The 19,664-nt window shown below is 39.7% G+C and overlaps 1 protein-coding gene across 2 annotated transcripts in view; it reads right to left on the bottom strand.

The window, feature by feature from the left end:
- The window catches only part of ppp4r3b (protein phosphatase 4 regulatory subunit 3B), a 68,287-nt gene that overhangs the window by 3,010 nt on the left and 45,613 nt on the right, over positions 1-19,664 (bottom strand). For both annotated transcript variants that reach the window (XM_033025179.1, XM_033025178.1), the window contains 5 exons: positions 18,312-18,470; positions 15,550-15,719; positions 15,254-15,396; positions 12,032-12,228; positions 458-663 (listed from right to left, as the gene is read on the bottom strand). In XM_033025179.1, coding sequence (XP_032881070.1) covers positions 458-663; positions 12,032-12,228; positions 15,254-15,396; positions 15,550-15,719; positions 18,312-18,470 — 875 coding nt within the window. The remainder of the gene's footprint in view (positions 1-457; positions 664-12,031; positions 12,229-15,253; positions 15,397-15,549; positions 15,720-18,311; positions 18,471-19,664) is intronic.

Genomic DNA, 19,664 nt, shown 5'->3' with positions numbered 1-19,664 from the left:
TGAAGTAATTCAGAAAAGAAAACACTATTTTTAGAGAAAAGTACGGACCAACAACTAAAAGGAAATGATTTGCACCTAATCTAAGTAACAAGAAGTAATACCCTGAATACTTTTAGAAAAATGTGAGTAAGAATAGTGAGCCAATGAAATGGTATCATGGTCAAAACACAGCTTGAATTGCATGACAGTTTATTTTTACCTCATTCACAATTACATAAATAAATCTACTATTTTTAATATGACTTGCAAAGGCAGAAGAAAACTATACCAGTATAGTGGAGACTTTATTTAAATTTCTTTTAAAAACTCAAATCAATGTATTTCCCTAATCTGAAGTAAGAGAATTTCACTTTCCAAAGCCTAGAAGTCAAATTACAAAAAAATATACTCTTAGAATTAACAAGTTTGGTAATTGATTTACGAGGTAGATTTTCAGCACATTGAAGAGTATCCAAACCTTTGTTGTCACTGCAGTAGTTGGACTGGTATGCTTTGACGAAGAACTAGTAGAAGTGGCTGGAGTGGTCTGAGCTGCTGATGATTTACCATTGGTGCCATTGGTTCCATTTGCTGTACTGGATGGACAAGTGTGTGAAAATGTAAACTTAAAGCTGGGACTTGATGATCGCTTTGGAAGGTTTTCCTTGTCTTCACTTTCTTTAGCTAGGGAAGAAATATCAATGAGCTTGGACAGAACCAATTTCTGGGAGTTAAACAATTTGCCAAGATTCTGGCTCTTTTCAACAAGAATATAAAATCAATATATTAGTGCTTTGGACTAGTTTACAGAGGATAGATGAAAGAAAAGAAAAAAAATCACACCATAAGAATACAGACTATTGAAATAAGCAGTAGTTTTCTGCTTGGGTTTGGTGATGCATTTTGGGAGAAAGGATAGGATAAAGCAATGGAATTATGCATTCATATTGAAGACCATAAGCAGGATGAAAATTTAGCTGAACACCCATTTAGCACTTTATAATTCAATATTATTACTTGGGCTAGAAATTACCCTGTGACAGCATGCAAGTCAAGGTGTGTAGAGATACAGCACGGAAACAGGCCCTTCGACCCACCGTCCACGCCGGTCATCAATCACCTGTGCACTGGTCCTATGTTATCCCAGTTTTGCATCCTACACACTAGGGGCGTTTACAGAAGCCAATTAACCCACAAACCTGCATATCTTTGGAATGCTGGAGGAAACGGGAGCACCCGGAGAAAAATCAACATGGTCACAGGGAGGTACACAAAATTGCTGGAGGAACTCAGCGGGTGCAGCAGCATCTATGGAGCGAAGGAAATAGGCGACGTTTCGGGTCGAAACCCTTCTTCAGACTGATGGGGGGTGGGGAAAGAAAGAAGGAAAAAGGGAGGAGGAGGAGCCCGAGGGCGGGCGGAAGGGAGGGTGGGAGGAGACAGCTAGAGGGTGAAGGAAGGGGAGGGGAAAGCACAGGCTAGCCAAATTGGGGGAATTCAATGTTGATGCCATAAGGGCGCAAGGACCCCAGACGGAATATGAGGTGCTGTTCCTCCAATTTCCGCTGTTGCTCACTCTGGCAATGGAGGAGACCCAGGACAGAGAGGTCGGATTGGGAATGGGAGGGGGAGTTGAAGTGCTGAGCCACCGGGAGGTCATGTGGGTTAAGGCGGACTGAGCGGATGTGTTCGGCGAAACGGTCGCCCAACCTACGCTTGGTCTCACCGATGTAAATTAGCTGACATCTAGAGCAGCGGATGCAGTAGATGAGGTTGGAGGAGATACAGGTGAACCTTTGTCGAACCTGGAACGACTGCTTGGGACCTTGAATGGAGTCGAGGGGGGAGGTGAAGGGACAGGTGTTGCATTTCTTGCGGTTGCAACGGAAAGTGCCCGGGGAGGGGGTGGTGCGGGAGGGAAGGGAAGAATTGACGAGGGAGTTGCGGAGGGAGCGGTCTTTGCGGAAGGCAGACATGGGGGGAGATGGGAAGATGTGGCGAGTGGTGGGGTCACGTTGGAGGTGGCGGAAATGGCGGAGGATTATGTGTTGTATTTGCCGGCTGGTGGGGTGAAAGGTGAGGACCAGAGGGACTCTGCCCTTGTTGCGTGTGCGGGGATGGGGAGAGAGAGCAGTGTTGCGGGGTATGGATGAGACCCTGGTGTGAGCCTCATCTATGGTGGCGGAGGGGAATCCCCGTTCCCTGAAGAACGAGGACATTTCCGATGCCCTGGTATGAAATGTCTCATCCTGGGAACAGATGCGGCGTAGGCGGAGGAATTGGGAGTAAGGGATGGAGTCTTTACAGGGGGCAGGGTGGGAAGACGTGTAGTCCAGATAGCCATGTGAGTCAGTGGGTTTATAATGTATGTCGGTCAGGAGTCTGTCCCCTGCGATGGAGATGGTGAGGTCAAGGAATGGTAGGGAAGTGTCGGAAATCGTCCAGGTGTATTGGAGTGCCAATGGTCACAGGGAGAACGTGCAAACTCCACACAGATAGCATCAGAGGTCAGGATCGAACCCGGGTCTATAGCGCTGTGAAGCAGCAGCTCTACCACTGCCACGACTGCACTGCATTTTTAAGATCACGTACATTTTTCTATTGGCACAAAGACCCAATGTAACTGAGTGGACTCTGCAACCCATATTCACCCTGAAGTATGTTGATATCACAGATACATTCACTGGCTGAGACCATCCGAGAACCAATTAGCAAGTGCTTGAAGATAGACACAAAGTGCTGGAGTAACTCAGCAGATCAAGCAACACCTCTGGAGAAAAGGAATAGGTGACTTTTCGGGTCAGAACACCTGAGGAAGTGTTCCGACCCGAAACGCCACGTATTCCCTTTCTCCAGACATGCTGCCTGACCCGCTGAGTTACTCCAGCACTTTGTGTCTATCTTCGTATAAACCAGCATCTGCAGTTCCTTCCTACACATAGCAAGTGCTTGAGTAGTTACGGGGCTTCATGTGATGAAATTGGATCATGTATGCAGTCTAGAAGTTCCACCCATGAAAATGTTCTGGAAAAACTTTGTCTGATGGCCAAGTCCCGTTCCTAGTCAATTTCTTTCCAAATCTGGTTAAACACAAATGATTAATAAATTGAACTGTTAATGTAATTATTGAAAATTATTATTAATAATATGCCTTTAACTACATTTTGGAGAAAAATAAATGACTAGGAGTGGGACTTTGCCTAAAGGCAAAGAATTTCCAGAATATTTTCATGGGTAGAATTTATAGAAAGCCCACATGATCCAGTCATATCACACAAGGCCACATCTCCACTCAGGGCCTTGCTATTTGGCTCCAGCTTTATCTCAATCAATTGGCACAATTTATGCATTAAGGCATAAAACCCTAAACAGAAAATTGATTAATCGATGAATAATAAAATAAAATCAAAATCTAATAAAATCTAAGGAAGAGGTTTCTGAAGTTATCAGAAATACTCGCATGCCTGATGTCAGGGAGCATTTTAAACTCAAAAGTAAACAAATAAATTGATAAGTAAAACAAGATAGAATATGAGACTCCACTGCTAGACAACAAAATTTGACTGCCAACAGCTTTCACAGGTAGATAAAAAGCTGAATCCCTGCAGGATCAGTAATCCATATTGGAGAATAAAGACATGGTAGAGGATTAAACAATTATTTCATGTTTGTCTTCACAAGAGACACAGAAAACTTGATAGATACATTAGAGGGGCAAAGATCCAGCAAGAATATGGAATGAAAGAACTAAGTATGAGTCAAAAAGTAATACTAAACAAGTTGAGCTTGGAACACCTGATGATCTACAACCCAGACATTTGAAAAAAGTGGCTTAATAGATTGTCAATGCCCTGGGTTCTATAGATTTTGGAATTATTCTTGTGGATTGGAGGGTGACAAATAAGACTCCACTATTTTAAGAAAGGGGAAAGAGTAAACGGGGAATGACCGAAACTGTTATTCCTAACGTTAGAGGTGGGGAAAATATTGGAATCTATAATTAAGTAATAACAGAACCCTTTGAAGAGATCAATGGAATTAAGCAGTCAATGTATGAAAATCATCTTCGACTAATCTGCTAGAATAATAAAAGGATAACCAGCCGATGTGATGTATTTGGATTTCTGGAAGATTTTGGACACGTTCCCAGAACATTGGGGTTTAATGCAAGCACTGATAAGAGTTGAGAATTGGTTATTAGAAAAACCAGATCCGTTTCAGAATGTCAGACTATTATTAGCAATGTTACAAAATTTTGAGATTTTAAAAATCAAGTCTTTAATTTATCCCATCAGATAAAGCATAAAAAGAAGTTTAATTTGACACCTAATTCACTTTCATATCTTCAGTATTTAAAAAGTTATGGCCATTTTCATACTCGGAAATTAGCATCTTGTTCCCTATTGCTTTTTCATTGACTTAACACAAAAGCTGTGATCGAGAACAGTCAAAAGCCCATAACGTTCTTAAAAATTAAGAGAACTGAAAGAAATTTTCAGTTATTATAGAATGATGCATTCTGAAACAAATATGAAACAATCGTACTTAGATGACTTGAAATTAAAGCATATAATTAGTTAGTTACCTAATTGTAGCTAATTACAAAATTCAATTACTAGATCTAAACATCTATCCATTTCTTAAGAATAGGATGACATTTTTAAATAGCCTAAGTGTCCAAATAACATTCACACAAGAATTCACAATATAACATAATTTTTAAATCTCATTGTCATGGGTTTATAGGCCAAATGGAAGGAATTTAATGTTTAATACCTGTAAATTAATGGCCATTTAAATCAGCTTGCGAGTGGGCTTTTCTGGAACTCGACCATTTGGAACGTTGCGGTGATTTTAGTCCCCCATATCGGCAGCAAAAACACTGCCGGTTCTTCGGGGGAAAAAATCACCGCTTCGCAACTTAAAATGTGAATCAAATGCATCTTAAGAAACGCTTTTATCGATATAAATAAACAACTTTCACTTCCGGTGGCGACGCGAGCAGATGGCTGCTTAATTTCGAGCTCCCGATAGCAAGTTTAAAACTAGCCTCCCTTAATTCACTAATTGCCACATAATTCACAGTTTTCTGTTTTGGAATGAGTGGGGGAGCGACAACTAGAAGTCAAAAGAAACGTGACGGACGAGAAAGAAAGAATTCACCGGAGATGGACAAAGCTCAAAGCTCAAATGATGACTCAGCAGAAACCGTGCGCTCAATGCTCCACAATATCAGTAAGGAAATAAATGACTTCAGGACTGAATATAAAGTGGACTTACATAAATTTAAAGAAGAAATCAAAGAAGACATGAAAACCGAACTCAGAGTACTGAAGCAAGAAATTTATCATAAACTTTCTGCAAACTCCAAACAAATCCACGCCCATGAAACTAGACTAAACAAAGCTGAAGCACGAATCGAAGAGGCTGAGACAATTAACATTGCTGTGAAAAATGTGCTGTTTAAATCTATGAAAAACAGAAAGCCATGCAAGAAAAACTGACTGATTTGGAAGGACGGTCTAGACGAAATAACATTCGCATCTACGGCGTACCTGAAGAGAAAGAAGGCAAATCTATGTCTGAATTTGTGGAGCAACTTTTAAAAACTGAACTCGTAATAACAACGGACACCAACGTATGGATCCAGCGCGCGCACAGAGCTTTGGCTCGCAACCCGGAAGGTAATTCACCACCTAGGTCTATAGTGGTAAATTTCCTGGAGTTTAATACCAAAGAAATGGTATTGAAAAAGGCCTGGGGAAAGAAGATAATGATTGGTGGGCGACCGTCTATCATTTGACCACGACTATGCAACGGAGGTTGTCCAGAAGCGCAAGGCATATAAGGGAATAAAGAGGACCCTGAAGGAGAGAGGTGTCCCCTTCCAGACCCCGCTGGACAAGATGCGTATTCACTGGGACTCAGGAACATGCACATATCATAGTGCACAAGCTGCAGCGCAGGAGTTAAGGAGGAGAGGCTACTCCGTGGAGACACCAGATTACAGCGCTGAGGAGCTGGCGGACCCAGAGATGGAGTGTCTTCTCCAGGCTTTGACATGGTAGAGAGTTGGAAAGAGGAGCGAAAATGAGAGTGAGACAGCAAGAGAGCGACTACAGGAGTCTGAGCAGACCCCATCCAACTAGCTTTTATTGTGTCACAAATTCTTTTGGACTAAAAAATAAGTGCTATCGGATGACGTTGGACGATACTAGGATGCGTGAAATGGAGTGTTTCACCTCTAGTGAGGGGCCTTCTGGGAGGAGGCTTTCCCCTATACCTGCCAACGGGGACTCAGGGTGGAAAGGAATCACCCTTACTTGGAAGTCAACTGTTTTTTCTTTTCTTTTCTTTTTTTATTTGGCACATGCTGTCCAGATGTTCAGACCTGCACAGTTTCATGTTATCTGGAGATTTATGAATGCAAGACAGGAGTAGGTAAATTAAATGTCACGTAATACTATCAAATTGGTGTCACTCAATGTAAATGGGATGAATAATCCAGTTAAAAGGAGCAAGGTCCTGGCTAAACTGAAAAAAGAAATGGCCCAGGTATTATTTTTACAAGAAACCCACATGCCTCAACAAGAACATGAGAAACTAAAACGCTTTGGCTTTAGAAATGCATTCTATAGTTCCTATAAAACTAGCCAAAAGAGGGGTGGCTATCCTTATTACAAATGCAGTCCAATTTGAATGCCATAAAGAAGTCAAGGACAAAGAGGGAAGGTATGTATTAGTTAAAGGAAAGTTGGAAAACAAAGTTGTTACACTGATCAATGTATATGCCCCCCCAGAGTGTACCAAATGTTTTTTCAAAACTCTGTTTGACATTATTGCTTTAGAGACTGAAGGTATTTTTATATGTGGAGGGGACTTCAATGTGGTCATGAATCATAATTTGGATACAACAAGCCTAAGCATCTGACCAAGTTCATTAACACATCAGTACAGGAAATAGGCCTAATTGATGTTTGGAGAGAACTTCACCCTTTAGAAAGGGACTACACACACTATTCAGTACCTCACTCAGTCTACTCCAGGATTGATTACTTTTTAATGAATACGGGTGAAAGTCACAGGATCACAGAGTGTAAAATCGGGGTGGCAGATGTATCTGATCACAGTGCGATCAGCTTGACAGTACACCTGAATAGTAGAAAAAGAAATACTGTTTGGAGGCTCAATGTGGGTATTTTGAATAATAAGGCAAATGTGGAACAAATAAGGGAAGAGATAAAAAGGTACATAGAAAAGAATGATAACGGGGACGTGGATCCTGTAATACTGTGGGATGCTATGAAGGCAGTTATACGTGGAAAGCTGATCGCCCTGACATCATCACAAAAAAAAGGCCCGGCTAGCTACGTATGAACATAAAGTAGAAAAACTGAAAGAATTGGAGAAAAAACATAAAAACATACAGGATCAGTTGGTACTAAAACAGATTAAGGAAAAAAGGGGGGAGATAGATGAGATCCTCAGGGGAGATATGGAAAAAAGGGCAAGATTCATAAAGCAGACCTATTATGAAGCAGGTCCAAAAGCAACTAGACTCCTGGCCAGACGCCTGCGTAAACAGCAGGCCTCTAATACAATTCATAAAATAAGAGATCCTAAAACCAATCAATTATCACATGAGCCAGATGAGATAGAAAGAATATTTGAAGAATACTATAAGAAACTCTATTCTAAACCACCATCAGCTGACGAAAGAACAATGAGAAGTTTTCTTAACTCACTTGATCTGCCATCCATTGGTGAGACACAAAATAATACCATTACGTCACAATTTACGGTTAAGGAGCTGGAAGCTGCAATCAGTAGACTCAAGGCTAGTAAATCACCAGGCAGTGGTGGGTTTCCACCAGAATGGTACAAGGCCTTTAAGAAAGAGCTAACACCTCTGCTCCTGTCTTGCTTTAACTGGACCCTTAAAGAGGGCAGGGCTCCCCCATCATGGAAGGAAGCAATTATTACCATTTTACCCAAGGAAGGCAAAGACAATGAGCAATGTAAAAATTTCAGGCCAATCTCAATTTTAAATGTAGACTACAAACTATTTACCTCAATTATTTGCAAAAGACTCGAGACTTTTGTACCAGATCTGATTAATGAAGACCAAACTGGATTTATTCGGGGGCGTCAAACACAGGATAATATTAGAAGAACCCTCCACATTGTGGATAATGCTCAAAAAAAGGATACAAATATGATCCTTGTCAGTTTAGATGCAGAAAAAGCCTTTGATAGTGTTAGTTGGGTATTCTTATATGAAGTACTGAGATTTGGTTTCAATGAAGATGCAATTCGGTGTATTAAAACAATATATCAGGAGCCTACAGCTAGGATTAATGTAAATGGAAACATATCAAAAAGGATCCAGTTAGATAGGGGCACAAGGCAAGGATGCTGTCTTTCTCCTACTCTCTTCATTTTGTATATTGAACCCTTAGCACAAGCAATAAGGCAGAGAGAAGACCTGCAGGGGGTCAAAATAGGGGGGAAAGAACATATAATTGGTCTTTTCGCTGATGATATCATTATTTTTCTTGAACGACCAGATATATGTCTCCCAAATTTAATGAACCTATTTGAAACATATGGATACTACTCAGGGTATAAATTGAATATAACAAAAACACAAATTCTTTCATTCAATTATTCTCCATCCCAACAAATCAGAGATTCATATAATCTGAAATGGAACTCTAAAATGATGCAGTATCTTGGTGTAACTATAACCAAAACACTTTCCAACTTGTTTGAAACTAATTATAACAAAATTGAAGAAAACATCAAAAAGGATGTTGAAAGGTGGTCGACCCTTCCTCTAGACTTCAGTGCGGGAATACAAACGGTAAAAATGAATATCCTACCTAAACTACTATATTTTTTCCAATCTCTCCCAATTAATGTCCCCCGAGATAAATTCATAACCTGGGATAAAATCTCTAGATTCATTTGGAATAGCAAAAAACCAAGAATAAAACTAACAACACTTCAACTGCCGAAAAGCAAGGGTGGAATGGCTTTACCAAATCTGAGGAAATACTTTTATGCAGCTCAACTCAGACCTCTGGCTTGTTGGTGTAGACCTGATTATGAATCTCGATGGAAAGAAATGGAAAGGGAGATACAGGGTTACCAGACCCAGATTTTGGTGGGAGACAAATATCTGAGAGGGGCTTTGAGACATGCTATGGATCCAATAGTAGCATTTACGTTAGAAATATGGAATGTTATAGTGGAAAAATACAAATTAAAAAGAGGGGTTCACGCATTGAAGTGGTTTGCATATGACTCAAAGTTTAAGCCAGGGGTGTATGATTCAAAATTCAAAGAATGGGCACAAAAAGGCATAACGGCAATGTATACAGTTTCAGAAAATGGCAAGTTTATGAGCTTCCAAGATTTAAAGTCAAAGTATGGTCTCGAAAACAAAGATTTTTTTAGATACTTGCAATTAAGAGATTACTTTACAAAAGAGATAAGGCCAGAACTAGATGAAACTTCAAATAATGTTATCAAGGTGATTGTGGATGCATACAAACAGAAGGGGTCTCGGGTCATCTCTGCTTTCTACCAAGCTCTGGTGGGAAGCGGGGGAGAATCAACGCTCTACATAAAAACAAAATGGGAAGCAGAATTAAAGATTCAAATAACAGAAGAAGAATGGTATCAAATGTGTGAAACACAATGTTCATCCACAAGCTCACTAGTATGCAGAGAATTTTGCTGGAAGAATCTATCTCGCTTTTTTATAACACCCAAAATAAAAAGCAGACAACTTGCTGTCCAACAACACTGTTGGAGGCTGTGTGGGAGTACGGAGGCAGACCACTCGCACATTTTCTGGAACTGTGTAAAGATAAGGTCATACTGGGAAAATGTTAATGCAGCTGTAAATAATATCTTGGGTTATAAAATCCCAAATACCTGCCCTGTGATGTATCTGGGGCGTATTAAAGATAGTGTAAAAATAGAAGATACATATTTGATTAAAGTTTTGCTTGCAGCAAGTAAGAAGGCCATTGTAAATGTGTGTGAGTGATTGGTGGTGGTCGGAGGGGCCGTAGGCACAGATTAGCAGCCACGCTTCCGTCAGTCTGCCCCAGGGCAGCTGTGGCTACAGAAGTAGCTCACCACCACCGAGTGTGACTGAGGAGTGAATGAATAATGCGATGTAAAGCGCCTTGAGTATCTAGAAAGGCGCTATATAAATCCCATCCATTATTATTATTATTACCAGGCAGTGGCTTAATGAAAAAAGTCCAAAACAGGAACAGTGGTTAGAAATTGTGCGAGACATCTTTAATATGGAGAAATTGACATATTCCTTGAGTCAAGGAGAATTCATTTGAGAAGATCTGGGAAAAATGGACTGTTTATTTGAGCCATGACACCAATTAGATAAATGCCGAGCTAGATATGGGAAGATTGCGTTATATAGAACTAGATGGTATGTTTGTATGAATGTTGAATTATCTCCAGATAACTAATCAATGTAATGTTTTTTCTTTTTTTAATTTGGTAAGTGAACCACACGGTCTTCCAATTTGTTTATTTATTTACTTCTTTTTTTTCCCCCCCGATCTACTTATTTTTTAATTTTGATTGCTGTTTTTCTTACTTTGTTTTATTTATGGTGATGGTGTTGCACTGTTTTGTATATATCTCTTAAAAATCAATAAAAATTTAAGTGGAAAAAAAAAAAAAATAAATAAAAATAAACAACTTTCTTTTACCTGTCCCCTACGTAAAATCCGTTCCCATTGTCGGCTTCAGAAGCTGATTTTAAAATCACTCCAGCGATTAACTTGTCGGGCAATTAAAAAAAAAAAAAAAACACACAGAATGGCCGTTGGAACGATTCTTTAGCAAAATCTTGCACTCCAACAAAATATAATCCAGGACCAGGTCGGAAAAAAAACGCGTTTTAACCCCGCCCCCCCCCCCCCCCCCAAAAGCGGCAAAATCGCGCACACGGCCAGTGGCAGAATTGCAGCGCCGCTGCTGTATTGTAACATACCTACTATTATGAGTGGGCCTTGGCTCTTCGCAATCTGTGTCAATTATGTAATGATTCTGAACTGTTTGGGGTAGTGTGGGTACATTGAAGGGTGTAAAGTGGCTTTAAGAGTTATGGACATATCTTTAACAGTTATGGACATCCAGTGAGCGGGTGATAACTAAGGAAATCAAATAGAATGTGGAAACATGCAGCTTTATCAACTCTGATGCACAAAGCAGAAAAGGATAGGATTTGTTAAATGATGAGCAAATAGGTAATGTTGATATTTAAAAGGAACCATTACATTTAGGAGTAATGAAGCCTTATTGTAAATACACACAACTTGGAAACCAGATCTGGAGCATTGTGTGCAGTTTTGCTTTCTTTACTCAAGAGAAGATATGTTTACTGTAGAGGGATTTCAGCAACGATTCACAAAACTGGTTCCAGAGATGACATGCTAATTATATGAGGAGAAATCAACTATATGAAGCACGTGTTCTCTAGATCTCCTTGAAATTTACAAAATTCTGACTGATTTGAACAGGTTAGATGCAGGGAAGACACTTCCTCTTGCCGAGGACCAGGGGCATAGTTTCAGTACAAGGGATATGCCACTAGGACCGAGAATTAAGAGAAATTTCCTCATTCAAGGTGGTGCTGCACCTTTGGAATTCTCTCACGGAAGGAAATAGAGGCTCAGTCGTTGGGTTAATTTCAAAGAAACCAGTAGACATGTACACATTCGGGGATTTGATGGATAAGGGGATAGTACTAGAAATCGGCACTGAGATAGCATATCAGCCATGATCTTGATGAAAGGCTGAGCAGACGGGAAGAGTCAGATAACCTACTCCACTCCTCTTTCTTATATTCTTAACTTCCTCATTCTCATGGCAGTCCCAATCCTATCCTCACTTATAAACATAGCATAAACGTTATTGCTAGCAGACCCAAGCATACTGCTTACTGCCACAGGAAAATCCTGTTCATTAAAATAAAAATGTACTGTCAGAAAGCTAAAAGTTATTGTACCCTTTTTCGTCTCCAGAAATTTTCCATAACTGTCAGGATAGTCATCGTCAGGTTTTGATTTCTCAACATGGGGTACAAGAGCTTCTCCTTCTTCTTCTTCTTCTTCTTCTTCTTCCTCATTAAACCACATCTCTTCATCATCATCCAAAGCTCGTGCATCTCTCCGGTAACGGTTATTACGCAATATGGATGGCACACTTGAATTAAAAATCACACAATACAAACAATGAATTAACAAGTTCTGCAAAAACCCCCATAACATCAGTGTAATGTTGAATTTCTCAGATTCGAAATCTGCCTAAAGTTAGGTTCACAAATGGACATATCTGTAGATTGGTTACTTTACTTACTAACCAATGTAGTGTTTATTATTATAAGCTTTGCCTACTACCACCATTCATATTATCACAACCCGACATGTGCTGCCAGTCAGTGCTGCTGCACAGTAGAAGTAATATGCTGTATGCATTACTCAATAAATACTGTTGTACCAGATCAGTGAGTATGTTTGATTCATTCAACATGGTGTCCGACAAGGTCAACCCACTCCCCATTTAACAATATCTTTTAAAAATTTATTTCCAGTGTTTTATTTTCACCCGTTTTGTCCCTCTTCTCGTGTTGCTATGGCCAGCTCATTCCGTAATCCCGACCCTCTGATTTTTGACGCAGATGTCGCTGAATGTTGGCGGATTTTCGAGCGCGATTTCAACCATTACATCCATGCTGCTCATCTGAACGTTCCACCAGAACACTGTGCCTCTATACTTCTCAACGTCGCTGGCCCAGAAGTTATCAAACGAGCAGAGCATTCGACTTTGCTCCCACAGTTCTGGATCACAACAAACAGATCATGGTACCTGCTGAAACTATTGATGATCCCGACATTCTGCTCACTAAATTCAGACAGCTATGTGACCTTCGCGCCAACTCCATACTGGAACGTACTAAATTTTTTTGCTCAAACCCAGCAACAAGGTGTGCCTGTCGGAAATTACATCAGCGATCTGAAACATATTGCTGCACGCTGCCGTTTTGCTAATCTGTGTGATGAACTCGTATGTGACAGACTGGTGGATGGGATCCTCAGTGATAAAGTCCGTGATGAATTACTCCGTGATACTGAACTAACCCTGGCCAGAGCTGAGCATGCGTATCGTATTGCTGAGATCACAACATCTCACACTAAATCAATGGGGCCCGGACCGCATTCCTCATACCGTGTTGGAGCTACCAGCACCTCATATACTTATATATCGCTTTATTTTAGACGTGTCTCACTTTCTATTCTTACAAGGAAAGATGTAGATTGGTTACTTTACTTACTAACCAATGTAGTGTTTTATTATTATAAGCTCCGCCAAATATCGCAACCCGACATGTGCTGCCAGTCAGTGCTGCTGTACAGAAGTAACACCATGTAGTGTGTTGTATGCATTACTGACATGCAACAATTACTTGTTGGTATGTAAAATCTGGATTGACTTTATGCAATCTATTTTACCTATCTAGTTATTCCCATTGAAAACCTTTTTCCAGTTAGTTTTCAATTCAAATACAAAGAACCCATTGAAAAATTCAAGTGGCGCACATTTATTTCCAACAGAATCAAACTGCAGCTGACATTTTCTCATGCTTTTTGACCAATTATAACTGTCACCAACCCAAATTGCAGAACAATCAAATGAAAGTCGCAAATTAACAGTTTTTGTTATAACCTTGGATTGTCTGTATTTGCATTGAAACTACATTTTCTCAATGTATTTAAAATATTTAATCTTCTAACACTTTTCTAGTTTAAACATTACGTCAGTATCGAGTTGATCTTTGGAGAAACAACAAACTGCGAATGATGGTTTATAAAAAAAGACAAAGTGCTGGAGTAACTCAGCAGGTCAGGCAGCAGCCATGGAGAACATAAATAAGTGACCTTTTGGCTTAGTTTGCTTTAGTTTATTGTCACGTGTACTGAGGTACAGCGAAAAGCTTTTTTGTTGCGTGCTATTCAGTCAGCTGAAAGATAATACGTGATTACAATAAAGCCGCCCAGTATAGCAATGACATTTAGTGCAAGATAATATCCAGAAAAGTCAGATTAAAGAGAGTCCAAAGTTCTCCAATTAGGTAGATGGTAGGTCAGGACCTCTCTCTAGTTAGTGGTAGGATGGTTTAGGTGTCTGATAACAGCTGGGAAGAAACTGTCCCTGTATCTAGAGATATGTGTTTTCACACTTCTGTGCCTCATGCCTGATAAGAGAGGGGAGAAGAGGGAGTGTTGGGGACGTGACTAGTCCTTGATTATGCTGTTAGCCTTGCTGAGTCAGCATGAAGTGTAGATGGAGTTGATGGAATAGAGATTGGTTTGTGTGATGGTCTGGGCTGCGACCATAATTCTCTGCAATTTCTTGCGATCTATACTTATCTCTCGCTTTTCGTCTTTTCATATCTGGCCTTTGTCCAACCACCTCCTGTATCCAGATTTATTCTGCCCCCATTGTTTTCTAGTTTTCTCTCCCCTCCACCCTCCATCCCACCACAATCAGTCTGAAGAATCCCGACCTGAAACAATCTTTTCAAGTGTTCCTGAAATGCTGCCTGGCCCGCGGAGTTACTTCAAAGTTTGTGTTTCTCGAGTTGACTTCTAGCCCATTGTCATTTGTACTTATTGTTACAGTACTTCACCCATTTCTCAGTTGAAATTTGTCTGAATCCCTTAAAAATTTTACATGCCTGATCACACCATTAAGGCAATTTTTATAGTGTATGCGGCTCATTGTCATGATCAGAAGGCAATCACTGCAAAGCACACAGCATTGTGTAAAAACAGAGATTATTTTTTAGGTTCAATGCACGTAGAAATCTATGAGTCAATTACCCGAGGAACAAGGCCTCCTTAGAAAACCATACCTTCCAATTTTATACAGTATTTAATAATGTAAGAAATAGCAGCAGTAAACCAGTCAGCCTCTCCCGTCTGCCTGTAGTGCCACCTTCTGACACTAACCCCACATTTTCTTAACGTTAAAATATAGCAGTTTATCCTGAACATACTCAGTGGATTTGCCCCCACTGTTCTCTTGGGTAGTGACCTAAACATTATGCACTGGAATAGTACAAAATAGAAAAATGGTTGATAACTCAAAGCTACACCAAAGAAATAGGTTGAGAGATAAAGTTGGAACAGGTAGAGGGGAGAAAAAGGCCCATTAATTAATTTCATACCTGCTTAGTTTCTGATTTTGAAGTCTATCCCTCTCTTGTTCATATCTTAACTTCAGTCCCTTAAATGTTTGCACATATTCTATATGTTCAAGTGCTTTGTAGAAGTTGTCAACTATATGCGTTGTCAGTGACTTGATATCCTCCTGTGGTAAAAAATGTATAATAAAAGAACAGATCACACACTTCTCAGAACTGTAAAAAACGGTACCAGAAAATTTGTGCGCAAAATTTTAACCTCCCCCCCCAAAAAAAGTGTGAAAACATTTACTACATGCTATTACATAAAAGCGCCTTACCACTCTGATAAATTCGAAGAGTTCAATTATTGCTGAATTGAGCAGATTATATCGGGTTCCATTACCCAAAAAGGCATTTATAACTGGCTCAAAGAGGTTTCCTTTAGTAATATAACGGTTATAGAATTCATCCTTCAGTCCAATGATTCTCCTCATAAAACGCAGTGCACCTATTTTCAGGGGGAGAAAATACTGATGTAAAATATTGAAAGGCTGCCTGTTAATTGAGGACAATTTCTGTGGTCAAATCCTATTAAACCACTTATCAACTCGTAATCAATTCATGGAACCAAAGTCCAAAAGATCACAAATGAAAAAAGATGATGCTAGAAATCTAAAACAGAAAACGCGGGTAATATTCAGCGTCATACCACATCTGTGAGAAGAGCAACAAGATTTAATGTTTCGGGTTGTCTGACAAAGGCTCTTCAACCTGAAACATTAACTCAGTTTCTCTTCCTGTAAACATTGCCTGGCCTGCTGAGCATTTCCAGCATTTTGTGCTTTTGTCCAAGAGAACACTTCATTCCTTTTGAGATTCATGTTCCACCCCACCTCTGCTGATTCTCCCCACTCTCCTTTACAAAATTCACAAGCTTCAAAACCCAACACCAGCACCATTCTCCTGAACAACAACTTCTGCTTGATCCCATGAATAATAATAGCATTTGTATTGCCCTTTTCAAAACTAATGGAATCCCCCAAGACCATTACAATTGTTTGTCTCCACAGTCCATGAAAGCTTACGGCCATCCAATTACATTCACCTTTCAGCCAGGCATCCTCCTATCATGCCACACCATCATTCTTGGAACTGCAATTCAAACTCACCAAGTTCTGCCGTTATTTTATCCACTCTCTTCCACTGGTATATTTCAGATCATCTTCATCATAAACCTCCCTTGCAGTTCTAGTCAATCAGCCAATATATAGTCATTCTTAAAAGGAAATAGAGTTACGGAGTTGCTCTCTGACTTGCAGGGCTCCATTCTTACTGTTCTTCAGTATCTCCAATTCTGTGGCTACCTAGTATTACCTAGGTAGAGTGTTAGAGTGTTACTTAGATATAGTGTTACCTAGGAAAGTGCCACCTAAGTATTATGCATATTAATTTCTTGAAATTTTTGATTATTATTTATCTGTTAGTTCATTTACTGGCCTGTTAAGCTGCTGCAAGCACGAATTTCACTGTTCTGTCGCCGATATACATGACAATTAAACACTCTTGACATCACATCCTGATGGACTCACCACCGGCAAGACTGAATGTATTCTGACTCCCACAATGACAAATGGCTTCAAGTTGGATATTAGCATAATTAATCAGCATCAGTGGCACAAACTTTAGTGCACCCTCTAGCCAAGTTACCTTCCTTAATTCTTCAATCTACAAAATCACAACGTGAAACTCATGCACTCAATTCTTCAGGATCCTTTAATCCTTGTCATTGTGTAAAAATGATTCCCCCCCCCCCCCCCCAAAAAACAGAAACATAAAATAATCCAGAAATGAATGCACATGTATTCTTAGGTTTCTGGATCAATATTTATTTCTACTTTGCCAACTAAAATACATCTGCATTTTGGAAGTTTTGCCCTAATACACTTTACCTTGTTAAATCTATTATAGATGGAAGTGGGTGAATGGACATAACAGATTTCTCTTTGACTTATTGTTTGTTATACCTGGGTTCAAGAACTTGGGAAAGTGGTAAAGGAAAACCAGATGGAATTTAACTCAGAAAAGTGGAAAGTGATACATTTTAGGAAGTTTATCAAGGGGAGGACAAACACAATTATGTCCTTGTGATTGTGTTTGGCAGGGCCCTAGAAGAACAGAGATCGAGGAGACCAAGAGCTGGGATGTCATATTCCAGCTGTACAAATGTTGGTGAGACTGCACATGGAGTACTGTGCAGCTTTTGCACACAGATGATGGTGCATATATGGAATGAACTCACGGGGAAGTGGTGGAGGCAGAAGCAATAATAACATTTAAAAGACATGGGAAAGGTTTAGAGTGATCTGTCCAAACACACCTTAGTTGTCATGAACAAATTGGGCTGAAGGGCCTGTTTCAGTGCTATGTACTTCTTTGAACAACTCATTTTGTACAGTAAAAACAACGCAGCACAATTTGCACACACCCAACACACTTTTGACAATGAGATTTCCAATTTAAACATGAATAATCTTGTGAATGGTAATAACTGGGTTAGTCAAAAATGGCAAATAAACTTCCAGATTGATCAGCACAGTTCTACTTTAAAAATAAACATTTTATGTGCTCCTTTCCGTAAACTTAAAAACATCAAATAATTTTTTTTTAGCAATGCCAAAGATGGTCTCAAAATTGAATTATTTATTTACAGCTTTGGATTGAAAATGTATATACCAATTGTTTTACTGCATAAAATGTTGCTGTTTGGATGGAAGTTCTGGTTTGGGGATACAGTAACCTGGACTTTGTTAAGATCTGGGTATGGAGGTGCATGGTTGGAGCGAATTGCATACCATACATCATCTTTGAAATCGGTTTGTGGATACACCACAGCCTTTAATGTACAACTCCTCCAACATTTCAAATCCTCATCTTAATTACTTGGTGCTATCAACCAATACTGTACACGTTAGTATAACCAGCTATTGAATTCTAATTTAAAAAAAAAAAATCCTTATAAATTGTTGAAGAACCAAAGCAAAGGATAAATAATTACAAAGGATATTTGGTCATTAGTTTTACCTCACAAATATCAACTTACATAAGGCTAGAAAGGCATGTTTTGAATTCATCAGTACCAAAACCCTTCGCAGCAAATCTTTGTTCATGATATAGTTCTTGATATGATATGTGTGATGCTCTACACAGAAAGTGAGCAGCTCTAAAATCAAGGCCAACAGTTGCACTGTCTGGAAGTTATCTTAAAAAAAAGATAAGTTGAATTATGCATTGATTTATCAACGTTTGCGATCATGCATTTGTGGTCAACATTTTGAAAACCAAATGAAACAAAATGGCCATGAAAGTTAGCAATTCATCAACATCCAGTTTACAATACTGACAGATGTTCAAGTACATAGCTGGACAGTCAAACAAAAACAGCGTCTGACCATAATTTAAAATCAACACGTATGATTTAGCACCTTTAACAAAATAAAAGCATTGCAAATAAGCTTTCTGTTTACTCCTGATCTTGCTTTCAGGTTTGTTCTGTGACTGCGTGGGTTTACTCTGGGTGCTGTTATTTCCATTCACATCCCACAGATATATTGATAGGTGAATTGTCAACTGTTAATTACTCCTTACTGTAGCTTAATAACAAAAATAATGAATAGCAAAAAGATGGGTATGTGTGACAGAGAATAAATTCTGTGAAAATAAGAACAGGGTGTATGGGATTAATGAGATTGATCCCTGGGAACCCCAGTATACATTTGACGAACTGAATGGTGTCCTTCTGTTCTAATTTAGGTGCAAGATGGAGAATTCGAGAAATATCTATTCACCCTTTCGCCAGAAGGGGGGGGGGGGGGGGGGAAGGGTTCCCCTGGGGAGTGCTGCTGAAACCACATTAATGCATCAAGAATTGCCCAGCTATAGCAAGAAGAGAAAGGTCAAGACAGCAAGTTTTAGGGGATTTGGCAGTTAGGAGATTAAGTTCCCGTGATTGCAGATGTGATTCTGAGATTCATTATTTGGATGAATTATAAAAGGACTGGATGCAGGAAAAATGTTCCCAATGCTGGGCGAGTCCAGAACCAGGGGCCACAGTCTTAGAATAAAGGGGAGGCCATTTAAGACTGAGGTGAGAAAAAACTTTTTCACCCAGTTGTGAATTTGTGTAATTCCCTGCCACAGAGGTCAGTGGAGGCCAAATCTCTGGATTGATTTAAGAGAGTTAGATAGAGCTCTAGGGGCTAGTGGAATCAAGGGATAGGGGGAGTAGGCAGGCACGGGTTATTGATTGGGGACGATCAGCCATGATCACATTGAATGGCGGTGCTGGCTCGAAGGGACGAATGGCCTCCTCCTGCACCTATTTTCTATGTTTCTATGACATGTCCCCTTCTTAATAACAGAGTGAAAGACTGCACTGACTGGCTGCAGAATATTC

Source organism: Amblyraja radiata, chromosome 8 (genome assembly GCF_010909765.2).
Source record: "Amblyraja radiata isolate CabotCenter1 chromosome 8, sAmbRad1.1.pri, whole genome shotgun sequence".
Classification (NCBI taxonomy): domain Eukaryota; kingdom Metazoa; phylum Chordata; class Chondrichthyes; order Rajiformes; family Rajidae; genus Amblyraja; species Amblyraja radiata.
The sequence above is the reverse complement of the archived record's forward strand: the minus strand, read 5'-3'. Positions and strand labels throughout refer to the sequence as shown.